The sequence below is a fragment of the Muntiacus reevesi genome, chromosome 4, assembly GCF_963930625.1.
Source record: "Muntiacus reevesi chromosome 4, mMunRee1.1, whole genome shotgun sequence".
NCBI lineage: Eukaryota > Metazoa > Chordata > Mammalia > Artiodactyla > Cervidae > Muntiacus > Muntiacus reevesi.
This window is the reverse complement of record NC_089252.1, coordinates 102,347,561-102,370,355: the sequence shown is the minus strand read 5'-3', so window position 1 is coordinate 102,370,355 and position 22,795 is coordinate 102,347,561. Positions and strand designations below refer to the sequence as shown.

Below are 22,795 nucleotides of genomic sequence, written 5' to 3'. Positions count from 1 at the left end.
GGACCAGGAAGATCCCATATACCCAGGGACAACTAAGCCTGTGCTCTGCAACAAGAGAAGACATCGCAATCAAGAGCCTGTGTACCCCAACTAGAGAGTAGCCCCTACTCTCCACAACTAGAGAAACTTCATATGCAGTAACAAAGACCCAGAGCAACCAAAAATAAATTTAAAAAAATTTTTTAAAGGCAGATAGAATTGAATCTGGCTTTTCGTTGCTTTTAAATTCTTCAGCCAGAGCACCACCTGAAATTGGATGACTTCCCATTACTCCCCCACAACTCTACCTTGGTACACTTCTGATTAAGAGATCCCATTATATAAAAATATGTGTCTGTTAGTCACTCAGCCATGTCCGACTCTTTGTGATCCCATGGACTGTATCCCGTCAGGCTCCTCTGTCCATGGAATTCTCCAGGAAAGAAGACCATATAAAAATATAGTTATCAACATATTATAAAACTATGTAACTAGGGTAACATGGTTTCTTTGTTCATGCTTAAATAACAAGATCAGGTGTTGGGTCTAATAACTACTGTCATCTAGAATAATCATGGGCATATATGATATCTAGGGATGTATGGAACCAGTGTGATGTGACAAGAAAATATTAGGGTTTCTTCTGGTGACAAAGTCACAGATATCTCTGGGGTTTGTTGCTCTCATTTGTAACAAAAGGAAACTTAAATTTCAGTTGGAGGTTAGTGAAAATGAGGGTGTAATTCTTTTTCAGTTCACATTTACAGACCTCATGGAAGTCACTGCAGGGTTTGACTAAGTAATATGATCTGATTTATGTTCTTGGAAAGATAAGCCTAATGGAAGGTGGGGGATGTAGGGGGGAAAAGCACCAAGGTAATTTCCTGTTTGGAAGCTGGCACTGGCCAGCTGGGGGCCAGTGCCACAGCATGGCTTCTCTTGCCAGGAGGATGTTAACAAACGAAAGATCTGTCTTCAGGAGCATTCCTTGGGCTCACAAAGGAAAAACAACAAAAAACTAATACTGCAGAAATAAAGTGTCTCTGGTCCTCTGCCACCAGGAAAAGACAGGAGGTTCTTGGCAGGAAAGACCCCTGTGACAGTCGGTGAGGCTCAGGGAAAAGACACCAAATCCGCCCGGGTTTCCTATAAGACAGGACTGATGATGATGACCTCACAGGCTGGCTCTGCAGATGAGAGGAGCTGCCGACCACAGTGCCTGGCATCCACGGGTCCTCAGCAAATGGTGGGCCTTCTTCTCTGGTGACTTCAGTCATCAGACTTTGGTCACCGTCTTCAAAGGGAGGGTGGACCAGAGAGCAGTCTCAGAGGCCATCTCACCTTGCACAAGTAAGGGATGGCCACAGATCATTTAGAAAGCTGTGGAGTCCAATTCCATTATCTAGGGTTGGAACAAAACCAACTCGAGCTCCTCAAATACTACGAAATAAAAACACCGAGATTATACAGGTGAAAACATAGCAAAGGAAACTATCTTCCTAACAGGGAAAGCAAAGGATGCTGAGACCAGAAGAAGGCAGTGGCGGAAGCTGGGGCTTCCCACAGTTTTCCTCTCTTGAGGGATTTGCACAAGGGGGCCATGGAGCACCCCCACTTTGTAAAGGGCGCCGGTGTTTGTAGCGCAGTGAGGCGGGGGGCGGTGTGGACAGGCCTAGACCTGCTGGGCCCTCAGAGGGGGGCTGCTGGAGCCTTGCAGGGAGCAAGGCATGGGGACCACCGCTGCCCCACCCTGTGCTCAGCCCAGAAGCTTCTGCCAGACGGCTCTCTCTCTCTCTCTCTCCTCAAAGCCAGAAAATGTGCCTCACTCAGACACTTCCTCCTCTCTCTTTTCTAAGGGTCACTGGAACCTCCTAACCTGGTTTTTGTGGGTTTTGTTTATGTTTTTTGCTCTTTCTCATCCAAATAGCTCCAGTATAAGCAGCAGCAGCTTTACTTCCACTGGTCTGTATCTACAATATTTCTCAAGTGGCCCCTGAAACCCACACACAGCACCAGGTGTGCTGAAAAGGCAGCCTCCTCTAGCCACGCTGATGCAAATGAAGAAATACAGATGCTCATTCATAGCTTGAAATGGGGGACTGCAAGTCCCTGACCTCCTCATCCATCAACCATTTGGGGATTTATAAGGGATAGCACAGAGACGAAGGTGTGGGGAGGGGGCTGGGAGCCAGAAACAGCTGTCCTTTAAGTATGAGAGAGGCAACAAGAACCTCGAAAATGACTAAGAACCACAGAGAACCTCTATATGCCACAAATCCCGCCCCCCTCTCCTGTGCTCACTTTGAACTTATATCTGCCAAACAGCTACTGCTGGGCCAACTTCAAACCACTTTTACAGAGGTTTGGGAAAAACTCCCCCAAATCCTTGCTCTTGTTCCAGGGGCTGAACAAAAAAGCTTTTCTGAAGATTATTTTGCTGGGCAACATGGCACAAAGAAAGCAGTCCACCACTTGCAGTCTGAAGGTTGACAGTGCTGCTCTTGTCTGAATGTGTGGTTCCTCTATGAGGGCAAGGCTGGGCCATCCCCCACACCCTCCAGGGATCTCCGTGGCAATGTGCATCATTCATTCAAAGACTCATGCAGGACAAGGCTGCTGTGGGCAGCTGACCAAGGCTGACCAGCAAATTACATCTCTTGCCTTTCCTTTGGCCCTGCCATTATTATTATGATTATGATTATTATTATTATTTTTAGGTCAGTGAAAATGTTATCACCACTCCTCAACTGGAAAATGTTTGTGGTTGCAGCAAAGGACCTCTGACAACTGCTGACAAAGGATTCAAAAGTCCTAGGCACAGGAGAAGAAAACAAATCCCCCTAGCTAAAACCCCTGTAGGTTTTTCCACTTCATTTAGGCTGTGTCCACTGGGCTGCTTCATTAGAACTCTGCTCTCACTCCTACTCACGTGAAGGTTTTTGTTTTGTTTTTTTCTGGGAATCACAGCTGGTGTGTTTTAAAAAGCCATCTGTTATGGACTGAATGTGTGTGTCCCCTCAAACTCATATTTTGAAGTCCTAAACCCCAACGTGATGATGTCTGAGAGTGAGGCTAAGGGAGGTTTTAGGTTTAGATGAGGTCCTGGGGGTGGGGTCCCACAAGGGGATTAGTGTCCTCAGAAGAAAAGGAAGGGAGACCAGAGCTCTCTCTTTCCACCCTGTGACGACACAGAGAGGAGGAGAGAAAGCAGTCCTCTGCGAGCCAGGAAGAGGACCCTCACTAAGTAACAGACCTGCTGGAAACCTGACCTTGGGTTTCTCAGCTTCCCGAACTGTAAGAAATAAATATCTGACCCAGAACCACCCTGGGGAGTGGAGTGAGAAAGAAAGGAATGTTCTTGTTTAAGCTACTATGGTATTTTGTTATACTAGCCTGAGTTAATATTAATTAAAGAGCCATCCTAATTAAAGAAGAGTCCAGTGTTTGCCATGGTAAGAAATGGGAAAATATGCATTAGTGCCCCTAACTGCTTATTCTTCCATCATACAAGGAGTTGGAGAGAAGGACTTGAAGCCACACGACTGTATGAGCGAACTTAGATATCAGTCTCCCATTATTAACTGATATCTAATGTATTTACTTTCTACTCAACTATCTGAAAAACCCATGGTACTCAAAATATCATGGACCCCGGGCATTCTGGCACTGAAAATGATGTACTTTTACCTCTTACTAGTTTATTGATGAGGAAACTGAGGACCAGAGAGGTGAAGCAACAAGGTCTTATAACTACACAATGACAGAAGTCAAAATAAAACCTAAGTCTCCTAATCCACGCTGAGAAGTGCCCATTCAAGACAAGGTAGTAAAGATGCAAAGCTCTCCACATGTCCTTCAAACCCATCTGCTTCACAAACAGCTAAGTCGTGAACGACGACATCATCATCATCATCATCATCATCATCATCAGGAAAGTGAGGCAGCCTCATACTGGCCGTCTGCATCTAACCTTGGCCTCCTCTGAGCCATTCTCCACTCAGCGGCCTGAGGAGTCTTCTCAAAATGCAACTCATACCCCTGCTTACCCTCTCCCCTACCCATCAGCGATTCTCTACAGTTCTTAGGATAACAACCTCATTCTTGAGCAAGTTCTTGGAGATTCTACATGGTCTGGCTCCTGTTGACTGCTCTAGTCTTACTACATACCACCCACTGGCCACACATGCCTTTAAAGCAGCATGCCCCAGACGACCACAGGACCTCTGCACATGCTATTACCATGCTGCACCTCTTCTACTCTCCCCGTTAACCTAGTTAACACCCCGCTTCTTTCCGACCTCACTTCCCCAAAGAAGCTTTTCTTGACCTTTCATGACTTGATCAAGGTCCTTGGTTAAATGCTCTCATAGCTACATACTTCCTGTGCTTCTATTTCCAGTTGTTATTATATTCTTGTTACTGTGATTTTTAATTAATATCTACCTCATCACCTTGCCCTGCCTGTTCCCCATTTTACCCTTTCATCGCCACCACAGTGTGTCAGAGGTGCCCAATCAACATGACTATGAATAAAAGAATAAATGAGGAAAAGATTTTAAAAATACGTGTAAGACCCTCAAGAACTTAAGAGTCTAGAAATGGCTTCTGAGTCACCTGTATATCAGGAAGCTAGTCAAGGATCAATGCCACTTACGGCAGACCTTTCTAGGAGACAGGGAAGTGATTCAGTAGCCTTTTCGCAGAAGCATGCTTGCGTCCGTAGGACCACATCACATAAAATATAATAACATTTCAAAATCTGCTCAGTAAAATGTCCCTCTTCTGCCAACAACCTAAGACCTTCAGTCAAACATAAACTCCCAAACTAAACAAAACCTGTAGGGTCCCAACGGCAATTTTACCCCTTACTGTGGTTTCCCGAGACCCCGTAAATCAAGCCTTTCATTATATACCACATAGAGATAACCCTCCCTTCATGCCATCCCTGTTTTCAGACACATTCTTCATGCCTGTCGCCAACAGCCGGCTCATTTCTCATTTCAGACACTCCTCCACTTCCCTGCGGGGACAGCAAGCACATGACAGGCTTATTTCTGCAATCAGACAATAACGTAAATGAAACTTCAGCCTCAATTGCCGGTTGTATTGCAGAGAGGGACCATCAGGAGGGACAGAGCAAAGCTTAAAGCAGCAGCAAGGCAGAGAACACGATGTGGCAAAGCCTGGACTGGACATAAAGAAGTGTTCTGCTGCGGAAAAGAGAGCAGGGTGAGGTGTCAACAGTGATGAAGAAAAGGCACTTCAGGAACACAATTATGAGCGGACCCTGTTCTCTTGTGAAGGCGAAACAACATGATATAACCACAGGACAGGAAGATAATGTACAGCATTTTGAAGCCCAGGATTTTTCAGCTAGCCATAATATTCAAATGTGTGAAAAACCAAACCATGGTAAAGAAGGGGTTTTCTCTCTTCCATCTCCTCTTTGAAATTTAGCCAGTTCCTATGGCTGATGAGGCACATGGAACTTGGACATCTTGCTCAAAGTGCAGTCACCTCTGTTAGCCACAGATAAATCATCTGCCTTTCGGGTTATTTGCAAATTTTTTTTAAAAAGCCACTTTTCAAGTTATTAGCATGAATGAGTTGAATAGATCATCAGGTTCATTTCTGGGTCCATTCAGCACCTCTTATTTAGTTTTCCACTGTCTTTGAAGTTTATAGTCAATACAAGGCACTTTAAACCACAACCTTATTTACCTTTTTCAAGTAAAAGTTTACTTTTTCAAGTAAACACACAAAGCTAGAGGGGGTAGCTCAGTACAGCAGGTGGCCTGCATCGCTTTGCCAGGTGAGGCTCCTCCACTAACCCTGGAAGGAGAAGAGGACAGAATTCCACCCAAGTCCAGTTGGGTTAATCTGGCACATTCCCAGGTCCTACAAAGCCGGGTCTCTCCAAAGTGGCTCCCTTATTTTCTTCACGTATTGAGAATGCTCAGTGGTAAAAAGACCTGCCTGCCAATGTAGGAGACACAAGAGATGGTGGGTTCGATCCTTGGGATCAGGAAGATCCCCTGGAGGAGGAAATGGCAACCCACTCCAGTGTTCTTGCCTCGGAAATCCCACAGACAGAGGAGCCTGGTGGGCTGCAGTCCATGGGATCACAAAGTGTCGGACACAACTGAGCAACTGAGCAGGAGCTCAGAACGCTTCTTGAGAATGCTCGAGAAGGCAAGACAAGCTCACATTTCAATGTCATCACCCAACACAGTCCAGGGCGAGCTGCAATTAACATCCAGGAGCCCACTGTTTTAACTGGTCTGGAGTACACTCCTTTTCATTAACTGGGATCATCCAGAGATAAGTGTATCTGACAAACTCCCCGCATGTCTCTTTCCTCCTCTTCCCCAAGCAGTGGGCACTAGGAACAGGGCCTTGCGCTCAATGAATACCGGTTAGATGGAAAGGAACTGAGACTTCAAAAGGGGAATGCTTTTCATTGTAACAGAAAATTTCCATTCCTACCATTATCCTGAGAGATCCCTGCAGCACAAAGTGAGTGAAATATTAAAGCGTTGGCATCAACGATCCCACATCTGTAGAAATCACATGTACATTCTACACTTATATCCTCTTATCTCCAGGCTGATTTATATCATTAGCTCATAAAAGCCTAGCATTATGTTCACTTATCTCGCTTTGTACACCACACAGTCTCTTCAGATAGGCCTTGGTTTTGCCTCTTGTTTTACGGATTTTCTTCCGAAAGGAGAGAACGCAAATATGTTTGTAGAGGAAGACAGATATTCTTACAATGTCACCAAGATAAATCCAGTTCATGTTTATAGTAACCTTTTGAAGGTTATAAACATGTTTATAAGGTTATAAACATGAACACTGAAGCGGCCACTCATTCATTTATCTAACAAATATCAAGTAGATGTGCTCCGTGCCAGATATCATCCTCTATGTTGGAAATATGTCAGAAAACAAAATGAGAGCTGTATTGTAGTGTGGACAGATACTAAGAAAAAAAAAATGCGGCAGGTGATGATAAATACCATAAAGGAAAAAATACAAAGTCAAGTAGGAAGAGCAGGGAGTGCTAGGGTGAGGTGGGGGTGGGGAATGAAATGCTGCTCTACGGAGACAAGGGGTGGGGTGGGGGTCGCAAAAGCTGGTCTAAGAATATTTGAGCAGATACCTGAAGGAAAAGGGGAAGTCAGTCACAGGGGGGCCTGAAAGAGCTTTCCAAATGGAGAGAAACCGCAGTTGCCGAGGCCCTGGAGTGTGAGTGTGGAAGGAAAAGGCCAGGGTGGTGGGAGCACAGGGAAAAGAGGGTGTGGAGGTGACGGGGTCCAGGAGCAGCAACACGACCTCGCTGGGCAGGACCTCGGGGCTCGGCGTCATTGCCGAGAGCTTAGAGCGAACAACAGAGAGTCAAGGGGAGAAGCAGGGAAGCCCCTGGAATCATTCAGACTTCATGGAGCAAATGGGAGCCGGATGAAGGTGGACCAGCTGGAGAAGGTGCCAATGGCGTGGTTGCGGCTCTACTGAGAGGCGGAGCTGACAGAGGCGTTACCAGCAGTCGCCTGCTGACCACCACAGCTGGGCTCAGAGCAAAGCTTTGCAGAATGAAACCAACAGTTGCGGCATTTAGTTAAATATTCCTATTGATTATTATTTACTCATTTAAATACATATTACAACATCTTAAAAATACATTAAAATTTTAAATACATTTAAAAACAAACTTGTTCCCCCTAAAAAGGTATAGAACTTCCCAACCTCCTTGTTTTAAGCAGCCCATAAACATCTTTATTTTCCCCTTCCTGGTATCATTTATTCTCTATGAGAATTACCAAGTTTACATTGGAAAAAAATCCACTCAACAAATCCTGATAGAGAGCTGGGTCCATACCAGCACTCTTTCCAGCAATGCCAGAAATAGTATCTCTGCCTGTGTCCTGTCCCATGGCCCCTGGATATTTCGCATTATCAACAGCAATTGAGTGCCTGTGTCAGGCACTGTGTCCCGACCCTACTTGCACTATCTTATTGAATCCTTACAGCAATCCTACTGTCACCTGCATTTTCCAACGAAGGAAACCGTAACACAGAGAGGCTGAACACACTGTGCAAAGTCACACAGCTAGGAAGTGGTGAACCAAAACTGTTAGTGTCTGCCTCCTCCTGAGTTTAACGAAAAATCCAGAACACAAATCCTCAGAATTACATTCTCGCTCTCCCTCGGTCACTTTGGGTTGGACATGTAACGCGTCTCAGCTTCAGCTGCCACATCTACAAAACGAAATATATTCAACTAGATAATCTCCAAGGTTCCTTCCAGGGCTCTTGCTTTGAAACCCAGCGTTGGCTCACTCTATGGAGAGCACAGATGCGAAGCTCACCTGCAAGACTATGACTTCCCAGGGTTAGTTTTCGCCTAAAATCAGCTGAAGTACGTCCACAGCTGAACCTCTGGGCTGATCAGCAAGAAATAATTCAACTTCAGGCATATTCTCTGGGAGAAAAGTTTAGCAAGCAGAATACATAGTAAAATTTCTTTCTTTCGAAACCAATCCTGATAATTGGATTTATTTCCTTACAGAAAGGAGAAAACCAGTCCTGGGTAAAAAAAACTAAAACATGCTTTCTCTGTGATTGGTTAACTTGTAACAAAACGGTATGCAATTCCCACCTGTCTGCAGATGAAGGAATCTTTAAGTTTCTCTTCCTTCAGAGTCCTTGTGCCAACATACAGTACAGTCCAATAAATACCTGTCAACTGAATTAGTGGATGAATCACTTCCATGAATGCACTAAACAATAAACAAGCGAACTCATTAATTCTATAGAAATAAATATCTCCTTGGATAGAATTCATACAGACCTGGCTAGCAAAAGCACCACTTTGGCAAATAAAGGCGAAGAAGATACTTTAGATTTACTGACTTTTGTGTTCAGTAGAAGATTTCAATTTTAGAGGCTGATGTTTTGAGGTGTGTGCGGAGTAAAAGAAATCTCATTTATGTAACTAAGAGAAAAGAAAAATGTCAGTCTGCTATAGAAAGAAGCAAAACAAACATTTTTAATTTCCTGCAGGATTTCTAAGGAGTTAACCCAAAACTTTGCATTTGGACCATTGAAGATAATAAACCTGTGATTCAAACACCTCACCTTCAATACCAGCTATGAATGTAGCTCACAGAGAAACCACTTGCTCATATTGATCAGCTCTCCACAAAATGAGCCAGGCATAGCAGCGTTAAGTTAGAGAGCTAGCTGGAGGAAGACATGCAAATTCTGAGTATCCTCATGGATCCTTCATTCTTTTTACATTTTTCAAAAGTTCCTCCAAAATACAAGTAATAATCCAATAATGTAAAAAGTTTATACACAATAAATGTTAAGGGAACAAAGTCAATTCACCACCTTTTCTTCACAGAGAAGGAGCAGCAGGCACAAATAAGAAGAGAAAGAAGAGAGAAAAACAGCTTCTGTTACTGAAACTAGGACTATATAACCAGATCAAAGATGAGGCTTGATGCAATTACATAAGTCATTTAGGGGAAAAACTCAATTAGCTGGGAATAGAAGCCCGGATGGTACTTTCTAACCAAGATTATTTATGTAATTTTCAGGTGGACAGACCCAGGCTATGTTTCAGAAAAAAATAAACTATAAGAAAAGTATTTGCAAACAATTATTTTCTAGTGACTTTTTACTGCAAATAATCTCAGTCAAAATAGAATGATAAACTACAAAAATTTAAAAGCACTTGAGATGTAAATATAACAAGACTTTTCCTTTGAATTTACAACTGTAATTTCATATTTTTAACCATGGATGACAGAAAAGGAATACACCTCTAGAGATACACAAGTTTAATAGCTGCCCAGCCTTTATTTAAATGAAGCCCTCATGATGGAGACAAAAGAACCTTTCCTCTCTATTAATTCTCCTGGCCTGTTCAGATCTGCATTTGGAAACAGTTTGGTTTTTAACTGTGTGCACAAAAACTTGAATTATAAAAATGGCAACTTATATTATTCATATTAACTTTAAAATAACCAGTGCACACAGGTACCTTTTTGCATCGACCTTACTACTTGCTCTGGAGTATGAGGATGGTCACTGTAACTGGGAAATACTGGAAACAACAAAAACGCCCCTCAGTGGAGAATGCTGTTAAAATAAACTATGACCCATTGTCTCGTGCAAAAATAAGCAGCAGTTAAAACAATGAGACATATCCTTCACTAAGCAAATGGATAAATAAACTATGGTACATCCATACAACAGAATATTATTTCCGTGATTAGAGACAAAAAAAAAAAAAAAAGAGCTCTCAAGCCATGAAAAGACTTGGAGGACCCTTAATGGCTATTACCGAGTGAAAGAAGCCAGTCTGAAAAGAACTGCATGAGGTTCTGGAAAAGGTAAAACTATGGAGACAGTAAAGAGATGCGTGGCTGCCAGGGGCTGAGATGAGAGAGATGAAGAGGCAGAGCACAGAGCGTCTCCAGGGCTATTCTGAAGACACCATGATGGTGCCTAAGTCATTACAAGTGTGTTAAAACCCAGAGAAAGTACACCGCGTGAACCCTAACGTAAACTGTGGACTGTGCTTAATAATGATGTGTCAGTGTAGGTTCATCGGTTGCCACGCTGCACCACTCCAGTGGGGATGTTGATACTGGGAGCACACTGGACATGTGTTAGGGCAGAGGACATATGGAAACTATCTCTACTTTCTGCTTAATTTTGCTGTGAACCTAAAACTGCTCTAAAAAATAGACAATTTAAAAGAAAAAAAAGCTAATTGCAAAGTAAAACAAAAAAATGACAACACATCTTTACAAAGCCGTCACAAACTAACTTTTATAGCTATATCTATCTATATATCTAAATATCTGGGAGGAGACTAAATTAATAACCAGATTTACCTAAGAAGCTAAGTGGGACCGTGGATGGTTAATGGGTTAGTTAACTTGTTAGTTCTACCGCTCTTGTTTGATTTTTTTTTAATTGTGGGAATATATAAGCAGTGTTACATGTGTAATTAAAAATAAAATTTTTCTTTAAAAATATTTACTTTACAACTTACAGTAAAATATTCAAAAATAAATTACAGATATAATGACATTTTAAATACTTCAGTATTCATCTTTTAAAAACAAGGACATTTTTCTACAATAGCAGAAAAAGCATAAAAGATTTTATACTAAACTACTGGGGTGAGTTAAGTCATTTATTTAAAAAAGCTAAGCTGCTCTCAAAGAAAAATCTAAATAAACACCAAGAGTTGAGAACTGAACTGATTTAATGCTTATAGCAAAGTCTTTCTAAAAACATTATCATCATTATCCCTATCCTTTAGTTTTATGTAATGTTTTATTTTCTCTCCTTTAAAACACTAACAACCTCATATACCAGCAGGTCAAAATCAATTATATTATATTTTTTTTAAGTTTTAGTCATTTGAAGTACTAAAGTAATACAGTACAAAGCTTATCATAACAGACTGAGTGTCTTAAACAGGGATTCTTAATCTAAAATTCTCAGAAGCCCAAGGATAGCATGGATTCAATTCAGAGCATCTGTGAGCTTGGATGAAAAAAAAAAAAAAAAACCCACTGGAGATCAGTTTTACTAACAAATGAAATTTAGCACTTCCTTTACAAATGGAGACCACAAATCACAGAAGCATTAGCAGACCCATGACTTTATCACCATAAAAATCACTGTGTCTTCAAATCACAGTGTGGCTGGTGAGGGTATTTCAAAATATCATTTACTCATCATTTCATGGAAGGTGTATGAGATGCTGGATTTGTTGCCAGATCTTGTTAATTAATGCATTAATTAAGAAGCACACATGTAACTCTTACCACAACTTTGTTTTTAAATATTTTGATAACTATATTTCAGTAAAATTGGGTTTTGTTCTAATCATATATTGTATTTTAAGCACATCTAAGCAGTCTTGGGGGTGGGGGGAGGTTCAAAGGTTTCACAAGATTCAAAAGGTTAAGAACCCCTGGAACTCAAGCACCCCTTCCTGTAAACCCATTCTCCCAATGTGACCACTATCCACAATGTAGTGTATGTCCCTCCATGCGTATGTAGTGTATGTCCACTCCATTCCTCCAAGTGGACACATATATACATAACCATCTAGAGGCATAACTTACACAGTTATGTGTTCTGTAATCATGTTTTACACTTCTATTTTGCAATACATTTACAAGTCTCTATATAATTTAGTCACTCATGCTATTTCCAGCTTATGGCTATTATTTTAAAATACTGTAATAAAACTTCTTGTATACATCTCTTTATATTCTGCTTTTCTTTTTAATTTCATAGTCAGTTCTATGTATGGAACATTTGTGACAATGACTTCCTCAAACTGAACCAAAATTGTATTATGAAATCAACAGCAACAATAGCTGGTGTATTTTGTGCTTACCAAGGGCCAGGTACTATATGCTCTACATGAATTAACTTATTTTAATCCTTATAACTCTAAGGCAAGGCACTGCTATGATTTCAGGTTACAGGTGGAGAAACTGAAGGTAATTAATCTCTAAACTTCCAAAGTCTGTAATTCTGATGACAAATTCAAACAACTAGGTATACTCAGAATACAGGATCCCTCAACAATCCTGGGCTCCATGGGGGTCACTGAAGGGGGACAAAAGATGATGACTGACACTTTGTCCCATGATCAGCTTCTGAGAGCATGTCCTGAAGCTCCCAGGAATTTCTTTGTCACTGTGCTTTTCAAGAGGTGGATCAAAGAGAAAAGACCATAGTGAATACAGAGTGAAATGACAACCATTGACAACCTAATTGATTAGGCCAAAGGCAAGATAAAGAAGGTAAAGAATATGCCTGCCAATGCAGGAGACGCAGGTTCAACGCCTGGGTTGGGAAGATCCCCTGGAGGAGGAGATGCCAAGGAATTCCCATGTATCCCAGAATTCTTGCCTGGGTAATCCTATGACAGAGGAGCCTGGCAGGCTGTAGTCCATGGGGTCACTAAAAGAGCTGGACACGACCTAGCAATGAAACAACAGTCAGAGCAGCAAGATAAAATGTGCCTATGTCAACAATGAGCAGATCTGCCATCAGAGATTTGGGTTGAGACTCAACACAGGATCTCCACTACTGTAGGCCCAGATAATTTCATAGGCAGCAAGACCAGATGGTAATTCCAAAACAGAAAGAGAAAAAAAAATTCCATCAGGTTAAATATAAATATGCGCTATTGACAACCCAGTCTCAGGGGCAGGCCTGGTCTCCTCGGTGATAACAGCATTATTAAAATCTCCCACGTAATTCATCAAGGCCTCATGCTGGTCAGGGCAAGGCTAATCTCCCCAGTTAGCAAGTTCCAGAACAGACCAAGAGACACAAAACCACAGAAGTGGTTATCTTTTGTAATTATCTGGACTCTGCCGAGCAGAGATAAAATAATCCTGCTGCTGTTTCGTGTCTGGTTTAACATGTCCTAGCAAAGAAACGTCATTTAGCTTCAGTGAGATGGGAAGGCTTTTCCTCCTTCTCATGTGTCAACTCTTGTGCTCTGAGCATCCAAGTAACAGGGTAAGTAACTGGAAAGCTCAGATTATAGTACTCTGAAGGTGCATGGTTATAAACCTCAAAGGGGGGTTGCCAAAAAGACCAGCTCCACGTCCTGTCCATCATCCATCAGCAGAAGCCCTGGAGCCAAACGCGTTCTCCTTCCTGTGCTGGAGGCAGCATGGAGAAGCTGTGGGGGCCAGCTCTCCCGGTCTTGAATCTACAAGAACGTGGGGTTTTGAGCAAATTTCTTATTTCTCTGAGCCTCAGTTTTCTCATCTACAAAAAGGGTATGATAATACCCATGGTCACAGGACTGCAGTGAGGGTTAAATGGGTCTCATCCCAACCCCAATTATAGTTCAGCCACCTGCCCCCATCGCATGGAAACGATGCCCCACCACCAACTCCACCACCACCTGTCCCTCCCTGCCAGGTAAGAGAGATCCTGGGCTCTGAAAGGGCAACAGGAGGGGCTCCTCCCAAACAGGGGGTATTATCAAAAGTCCCACACAAAGCCACGCTTAGCAAGGGACCAGAGATATAACTGAAAGAGAATATGGCAAAGACAACTGAGAACAATCCCCCATTCTGAGTTTCCACACAAGATGCTCAAATGCTCTGAACTAAACTTCTGCCTCTCACTGCCAGAAGGGGTATAAACCCGTGAACAGGTTTAAATCATATTCATTCCCTTTTAGCCAGGAATTTTATATTTTACCCTACTGATAAAAGAATCACACAAAGATATTCTTGGATGCCCATCAGTGGTATTTGTAATAGTAAAAAACTGCAACTTATCTAAATACCCAAGGAAGGACTGGCTAAATAAACTTGGTGCATCCATTTGACAAAGTATGATTATTTAAAATAATGTTATTGAAGAATGTTTCAGGTTGTGGGGACATGATTTCAGTATAGTAAATGGAAAATACAGGAATAAATTAATAAGTGTTATGATCACCATTAAAACCGTGTGCTTACATAAACTTTAAAAGTCGGTTGATAACATACGTGCTATTTAGGACTACATGTACATAGCAAGTTTATAGACAGGGAAGGCAACAATAAACATAAACACAGCAGAGCAAGAGATTTTTTTTTAAGGGCCTGTGGAGTCATTAAGGGCACATGTCTTTAGTTGGATTGGTAGTTACCTGGAATTTTACATTATCCTTTATACCACTTTGTATGCCTGAAATATTTCATAATTAAAAAGTTTTAAGTGAATGTGTATATAATACTAGAAAGGTAATACATTGAAATGTAGCCACTACTTTGAAGTAAGAATATAGTAAATTCTAGTGTTCACATTTTCCAAATCTGCAACAAGGAACATATACTCCTTTTTATCGTGTACACTGTTTCTTCCTTGGAAACCGTTCCTGTGCCTATCCCAACATTTGTATATTTTTTGATAAAGGATGTCTGATGCTAAGCAGTGTCCTGCATCAGGGTCACACCTGGCTCTTCTGCCAAGGGCCTTGATTGAGGGACCATGAAACCCAGCTCTTCACTCAGGAGTCTCTCGCCCACTAGAATTCAAACGAGAAAAGTGCTGTGGGGGAAGCGATGTCCCTGAAACCATCCCACTCATATCCTTTGACGTGAGAGAAGATTTGTAGGCGGCTTCTGGGAGCATTCTCCACTCTGCAAATTGTTCTCAAAAGTGTTAAAAAATATAGTCTGCTTCCCCCACCCCTCTGGAATAGTTTGCGTTCTATCCTGCCAGGAAGCCGGGGGCTCAGCCAGTGGACTGGGTAAAGTGGTGGGAAAAAATAGAGACCAATTATATTGTCAACTAGTGTAGACTCTCCAGTTACAGTTCATTTTTCACCAAGAGCTGGAGGTGGAGGGTGGGAGAATAATTCTGCGGAGATATGTCACCATGCCTTAAGACCCTTCCAGTTTCCTTAGAGGAACTCTTCACGTGGGGTCTTGACTGGGCTCTGTGAGGCCCACAGAATCATATGTCAATCTTGTAAAATTGTCTGGAGCCCAGTGCTATCATCAGATTCTCAAAACAGTCCATGACACACCCCGCCCCCCAAACAACTGAGGATCCCTGTTCTGTAAGGATACACTCTTTTCTTAGCTTACCCACTCCTGTTTGCTGTCTAAGTTCAAGTTCAATAGGTTACAGGAGAGTTCAGAAGGAAAACCCTCTAGCAGGCACTACCAGAATTGTCATCTGAGTCTTTAAAATAAAGCAAGATGTCAACGGGAATGTTTGGTGTTATCCACAATCAGACACCAATATATGCTTTTAATCAAAGGGGGAAAGTTTTTGTGTTAATACTTCCCAACTTTACATCACAGATATATTTCTAGAAAGGGGGTACGTGTGTTGAATTCCACATACAAACTGGGAAGATCCACTCTTTTCGTTGTTGTTACAATTCACTAACCAGTAAGTATTTATGAAGACCTCATTGTGCAGCACTGGGCTAGGACTCAATGGAAACTTGACCACGATCCCCCAAAGATCCCTGTCCCCCATTCAGCAACTTCATGTTCAAGCATACATCTGGTGAACATCTTTCCACTTATGAGGTGGAATCAAAATTGAGAGTTACTAATGTTACTTTCCCAAGCCCTCACATCTTCCGGTATGAGTCATCCACTGGAACCCACCTTTTTTATCAGATACTTTCCACTACACATAGAAACAGCCTCAAAAAAACTCTTCATTAATGCTGCTGTGACTTTACTGGGTATCACCATTTAAAAAGCACCTTTGAGGAGACTACAAAGCCATTAATCTATTAATTCATGGGACTCAGATATTTACTCAGACATTGCAGCCTTTATGGCTACAATCTTCTCATGAGTGGTTGCATCCACTACTTCATTCAACTTGTCTCTACCAAGTACCTGTTAGTGCGAGGCACTGAAACTCTGTGGCCACATGTGTATCTGTCACACAGCCCGTCATCTCTATATAGCTTGGACTGTTAGTAAACTTGCAAAACACCAGTTTTCATGTCCTCTAACAGCTTCTAGGATTCTTTTAAGTTTTATAATGATTATAATATTACATGACAATATTTGGAGGAAACTGCCCAGGTTCTGGAATCTGTTTGCCAAGAATCAGGAAAAAATAACAGACAAATCAGAAAGGAATTTGGCCACAGGTGAATCCTTAAGCATAAAGGTAGACTCTTCCATGAAAGTCTTTACTGTGACAAAACACGATATGATATGGTTAAGAGATATAGCAAGGGAGGGAGATGTATCTTTTGTGGCTGCATAACGAGAAACGACATCAAATAACTCATTATATGAGCTTAGATGACTCTGATCAGAAGGTAAGGTCATGGATGCCGATCGACACAAAAACTAAATCACAACTCATGATTGCAATACTCCTTTCATATAAAAGTATTTAGTAGTTCTTTGAATAAAGCTTCTAGAGGCGTGTTTTTCTGAAAAATAAACATAGTTCAGGAAAAATGTAGGATGAGGCATGATCTTAGAAATGATCTAGGTTAAAGTCTTATTGAATCACTACAGTTCCCTGGGCCTCTACTTCTTCATTTTCAAAGTAAGGGGACTGGACTATATGATGGCTAAGGGCTCTATATATTCTGAACATCAACAATCCTAATAATTGCCACAAAGTTAAAAACATTTGCAAACACCAAAAAACTTGTCAGTAAAGAAAGTTCCAAAGACTTCACTTGTCAACAATAAAAGATTCAAAGAGTAAAGTAAAAGCAAGAAGAACATCGTCTTTTTTGTCCTATTACCATAGCAACAGAATAAACTGGTCCAACCCACCAATCTGATGGTCTAAAGACTGGAACAAACACCATGTGGCAAATAAAGATGTGCGAATACATTAACGCTAGCTAGCACAGGCTCCCTCCATCACAGCTATGTGCATCATAGAAAACTCTGCCACAATTAAAAATAACTAAGAGAGTGTTGCTTATATGGGTAAACAAATGTCATCAGGTGAGAACCCAGTAATCTGTGTTCAACGGGGCTTCAAATTTTTACAATGGTTTAAAGACTGGATCTCAAAATTGTTTTTTAACAGATGAGGCCCATAGAGAGGAACTGACTTGCCCAAGATGACATCATTAGTTACAGACAGAGCCAGCACCATGACCCAGTTCTTAATTCTTAGCATAAAAGCCTCAGCTCACAACAGTGGCTTTTGCGGTGTCTGTGGAGGAGGAGGACCAGGCCCTAGCGTTAGATGGATCCACCATGCATGCATGATGATTAAAGTTCCAGGGAGTGTGAACAATGAACAGACATGGGGAGCACAGCGGGTGCCAGAATCCTGACCCCCAGTCCTTGGACAATGAGAGCATCAGATGCCTACGGAGTCTTCCCAACTGTGTCACTGAGGAGACAAGGAGGCCACACAAAGAAAATTACTGAAATTCAGCATCCAAAGATGTGGGCCTGAAAAAATCCAAGAAAGCTTTGGACCTCTATCATCACTAGCACAGTTACCAGGTCACTCAAACATCTTTCGCAAACTTCCACTTTTAAAGGAAAACACAATGAGGTTAACATTTGGTGAGTGTCTACTATGTACCAGGCTACGTGGTTGGTACTCTCCCTTTTATTGTTTTGTGTGATCCTCACAACAATTCTGTAAGTCTTTTCCACAAGAGGAAACAGAGGAGAAGATAGGTGTCATACAAATCTAAGTATAGAATCTTCATTCAAACGAAGCTGTGGAAATCAAAGCCACTCCCTCAGCCACGCTGCCGGACATCTCTGGCCTTTGAGCCATGCAGTTGCTTGAGTAGGGCCAATCTGCCAACTTCCTCCAAAGGGGGACAAACATCTGATCCACCTTTAGTAGCCAGTCTCTAACACGGCACCACAGCCTTTATCTAGATTCTATCCAGATGCACTGATTTCATCATTCATTTTATGAGAGAAAAGACACAAGCAATAAACAAGCGGCTTGGAAGTTTAAGCTGACCACACAGCTTCTTCCAGTAAGATGAAAAAAAATTTTTTTAACATTTCCCCCCAGATCCCAACCTCCGTAACTGGATCCTGGAAGACCACCTAAAGCCCACACCATGTTAACAAATACATTCAGAGATGAGAGGTGGTCCCATGCCAGGGCACGTAGGAAGGACTGTACTTACACTTATATCAAGACTACAAAGGCTAACCGCATCTTCATCCTGGGGACTCTGCTTCCGTTTCCGCTGTGAAACAAATAATAAAACAAAGTTCAAATGTAAACAAGGATTATGACTTCGATTAAGGAAAGAAAAAAATGCAATCAAATAGCACACGTAATCCTTATCATTTCTACCATGTTACGCAAAACCTTAGACCGAGTTCTAAGAAAGCCTAAGAAATTACAGGAAACGATTAAGCTCTGGGATAACTAATTTGCGTTACTCTTCTTATTCAAGCCGCTACAGTTTGTTTCTCTTTATAGTTTCTTTTTTTCTAAATGTCTCTGTATAGCAAGACTTAGAAATTTAGACACAGAGTTCAGATTTTTATTAACATGGAAGAAGACATTAGACTGGAAATAATCTAATTCACTTAAAGATATTCCATTTTTAGAGCTGCTTTGCACATGTGTAAGTTAAATTTGTTCTAAACTTCATCCAGGGTGCTGATGTCATCACAGAACCAGGATGTTGGAAGGAACCTTAGACATCTTCTCCAACCTTCCCATTTTAGAGCCATAAACACCAAGACTCAGAAGAGTCACTACTGCAACTGAAGAAAACTATATTTGAAATGAATTTATGACCATGGAAGTCTATGGGGTTGGAAAAATGTATTATCCTCTGTATAAAAAGAAGAGAAACTCCATTCACAAACACAATCAAGCTCTTTAGAGACACATTTACTTCTCTTCTGCATCTCTAGCTTAACCAATCAGGTTAAGGATTTCTCGAGTCTCTAATTTGTGACTTGCTAAGTCCCCTGCTTGGTAGAAAGCTGCTGGCGGATCAGAATCCCTGGTATGATGTTACAGTGGAATGGTATGAGAAACAGTTGGACTCTTCAGCCCTCAAAGAAGTCCATCACTTCCTGCCCTTTCTCCTCTATTAGATGATGAGTGTGAACACAGGCAGATGCTGGAAAGTACCCAGTCCTTATCTGTCCTAGACTGTCTCACTATAACTCTTCTATCATTTCTTTAGCTCAACAAAGATTTGTTGAGCACCTATCGTGCACCAAGTCCTATGTTTGCTCTCAGGAATGCCAAGATTGGCAACTTCCCTAGTTAAGGAACTCATATTAACTCACATAATTATCATATTCCTGTAAGAGACTCAGACTCTGGTATGATTATAATGCAGTAAGATCCAATTATCCTAGGGAAAGTCACTTCACTTGCCTGAGTCACCCTTTCTCAACTCTAAGGTGGAGGTGGTAACATAAGCTTTTATTCTCCAAGAGGGAGAAGTAAATACAGTGACGTGAGTTAGCACGCAGCAGAGGGCCTGGTGCGCAGTGAGTGTTCAGCCTGTGGGCTGGAGGGCTCTGGAGCACAGTGAGGGGGTAATTAGCTTGGCCTTGGTGGGAGCTGGGGGTGTTTTCTCAGAGGAGGAGGCATTTGAACAGGTCTGACGGATGAATTAAGAGTTTGCCAGACACAGATGGGGAGGAGACTGGGGCATCTTTTCCATAACCAGCTACCTAGATGTTTCAAATCCTAAAGGTTAACATGGTTCCCTACAGAGTATGGAGTGGTAGATCCCATAATCATTCCACTTGAGCAGTGGAAGAATTTAGAGATCCAATGCTAGGAGCCAGGATCTTCAATCATCCATTCTGAGATACCATCAAAGAATCTTCACCAACAAGTTCACCATGTAACTGGTGATTGTCAGGGAGTCTAATACTCCACTCACGGGCTTTGCGGGAATCCCAAGAGGACACTGAAAGTCGCTTGTCATTTTGGGGGGTTGCTGCTTCATGTTTGCATAGGGACATGACTCATATTGATTCATCATTCAGTTACAATTAAAAGCGGCACTGTGGTGTCATTGAAGCCAATTCATTGGCCTGTATTTATCTCCTGACTTTGGAGGCAACTACGGCAAGGCATAGTTCCCATTCTACAAGTAAATAAATTGAAGTTAGGAGAGATAAAGAAATGGCTCCCAAGTTACACAACTATGGTATAACACCCTGAATCCAAGATTCGAATTCCTAGGGCAAAACCCTTCACACACACACACACCATTTTAAGCACACTTGGCAAACAGGTTATGACTCATTTGCCATTCGGAATGCCTGGCAGCTGCCTCGAGTGCTGTATTGAGAAGGATTTCACAGCACAGCAAGTGAGGGAGGGCCGCACTCAAGCAGTAGCGTGTGCTGGGATAAAAGAGGAGGGATGTCTGCACTGGCGCCCCGCCACCCAGGACAACCTCGCCATTTCCTGAGCCTGGCTTCTCTTGCCTCGAGAGGCTACAGAATTAGACCTGTGCTCTTGGGAAATCCCATGAGAGGGCGGAGGCTCTGGGATGCTATCTGTAAAGTGGCCATTAACCACCAGGTCAGGCTGTCCTGAGGATCACAGAAGATATGTATGCAGCCCTGGAACAATGGCTGGCACGTGGTAAGGGCACAATACACGGTGGCATTTTACCCAGTATTACCCAAACCATAAGCGACAGAGATGTATGCCGCTATCTGGTGGTGTTAGATTATGGAATTTTATGATGCTACAGTTCCACTGAGAGGGCTCAATGATTTTGTCAACATGACACATTTACAGTGGCCTGTTACCCCCAAAATCCCACCCTAGTGAAGGAGAGAGGACATTAACAGAGGCTCTATCTCTCATGAGCATGTAGCTCTCTCCAGACCAACTCAATATGTCACCCAGGGTTGGAACACAGTCTCCTGAGCATCACTAACCCTAGATGCTTCTATGTATCCCAAGAGCCAAATGCAGAAGACAAAAGTCCTCTAGTGCCCTTTAAAGTAAGCCATAGTCAGTTAACCTGGGATAGAAGCATCTCCTTAAGAAACCCACCCATTTTACAAAGTAAAAGTTGCATGGATTATCAAAGTGGGTGTTCTTTCCAATTTCCATTGCATAGGGTGCTAACTGACCACGGTCAGCAACACAGAAGGAGCCTGCAATTTAAACTTTGGGCCCAACGCAAACACCTCCCAGGGTCACTAGGTCGTGTGTTCATTCGCTGTGTTCGCTGAGCACTTCCCATGTGCGAGGCCCTGCTCTGGGTGCTAGGATCCAGCAGTGAACCAGCCAGGCATGCTCCCTTCCCACTAACTGGGAATAAAAAGAAAACAAAGCATTTCATTAGACTGCAATCTCTGCTGTGAATGATTCAGAGAAGCTGTAGAGACAGAGACCGGCAGGAGAGACCCACTTCAGAGAGATACTTTAACTTTCTGTTTTCAGGTTGACTTTCTTATAAGACGCAAGCACACAGAGGCAGGATTTAGTCGGTCACAATCACATTCTTAGAACAGGCTACAGTACCTGGCGCCTAGCCAACTCCCCCAGAAGAGTATTTCTTCATTTGTTGTTGATATTTCTGACCCTGCTCCCTTTGAGAAGCTTGTCTTCTTCACAATTAGCCAACTTCGGGGAAGGAGGGCACGGTGGAGGGGAACAAATGGGTACCCATTCCACCAGCCCAGCACCACCCTTCCGGGTGCATCAGAAGTCATGGAGAGATGACCTAGGGCAGCTCCGAGGGAGGAAGAACTCTGTGTGTGAAACCCCTGCATTTACACATTTGGTCTCATGGGTTCTCAGCCTATCTGAAGAGCCAGAGACCCACCCTGTTATTCTTGTCACATTCACTGAGGCGAATGCACAGTCCACTTCCCTTTCAACTATGAAAAACAGTGCACCGTGGATGAGCCCAGGGACCGTGCTGTAGTCTGGGCTCTCTGATTTGAGTGCATAACTTAAAACCCCAGCGTCCTGTGCTGAGCAGTAGGTCAATGAATAATCTCTGAATGAGTGACTAAAAAAAGAATAAAGGAGGCCCATGTTCTTGGGGTGACACCCTTCCCTTCCGCTAACCACCTGGCTGCCAAAATTAAATCAAAACCTCAAAAGCAAAGATCACTGAAGGCTAAAATTCTTCAACCTCAAATTTCCTTGGGGACTCAAAACATGCAAGTTCAAGCTACGATTTTTGCTTTTCAAATAAGAGACTCTTTTTCTTAACCAGCAGAGACATTTATTTTCCTTAAAGTATATAGATATGTTTAAAAAAAAAAATTACAACTGTTCAGACATTGGTCCAAGTGGAACACTGGTGATTTTCACT

General features: G+C 42.3%; 1 protein-coding gene across 4 annotated transcripts in view; it reads right to left on the bottom strand.

Annotated features, from left to right (window-relative positions):
• The window catches only part of ARHGEF3 (Rho guanine nucleotide exchange factor 3), a 308,227-nt gene that overhangs the window by 123,860 nt on the left and 161,572 nt on the right, over positions 1-22,795 (bottom strand). For all 4 annotated transcript variants that reach the window (XM_065933449.1, XM_065933447.1, XM_065933448.1 and 1 more), the window contains one exon: positions 18,650-18,712. In XM_065933449.1, the coding sequence (XP_065789521.1) occupies positions 18,650-18,712 (63 nt within the window). The remainder of the gene's footprint in view (positions 1-18,649; positions 18,713-22,795) is intronic.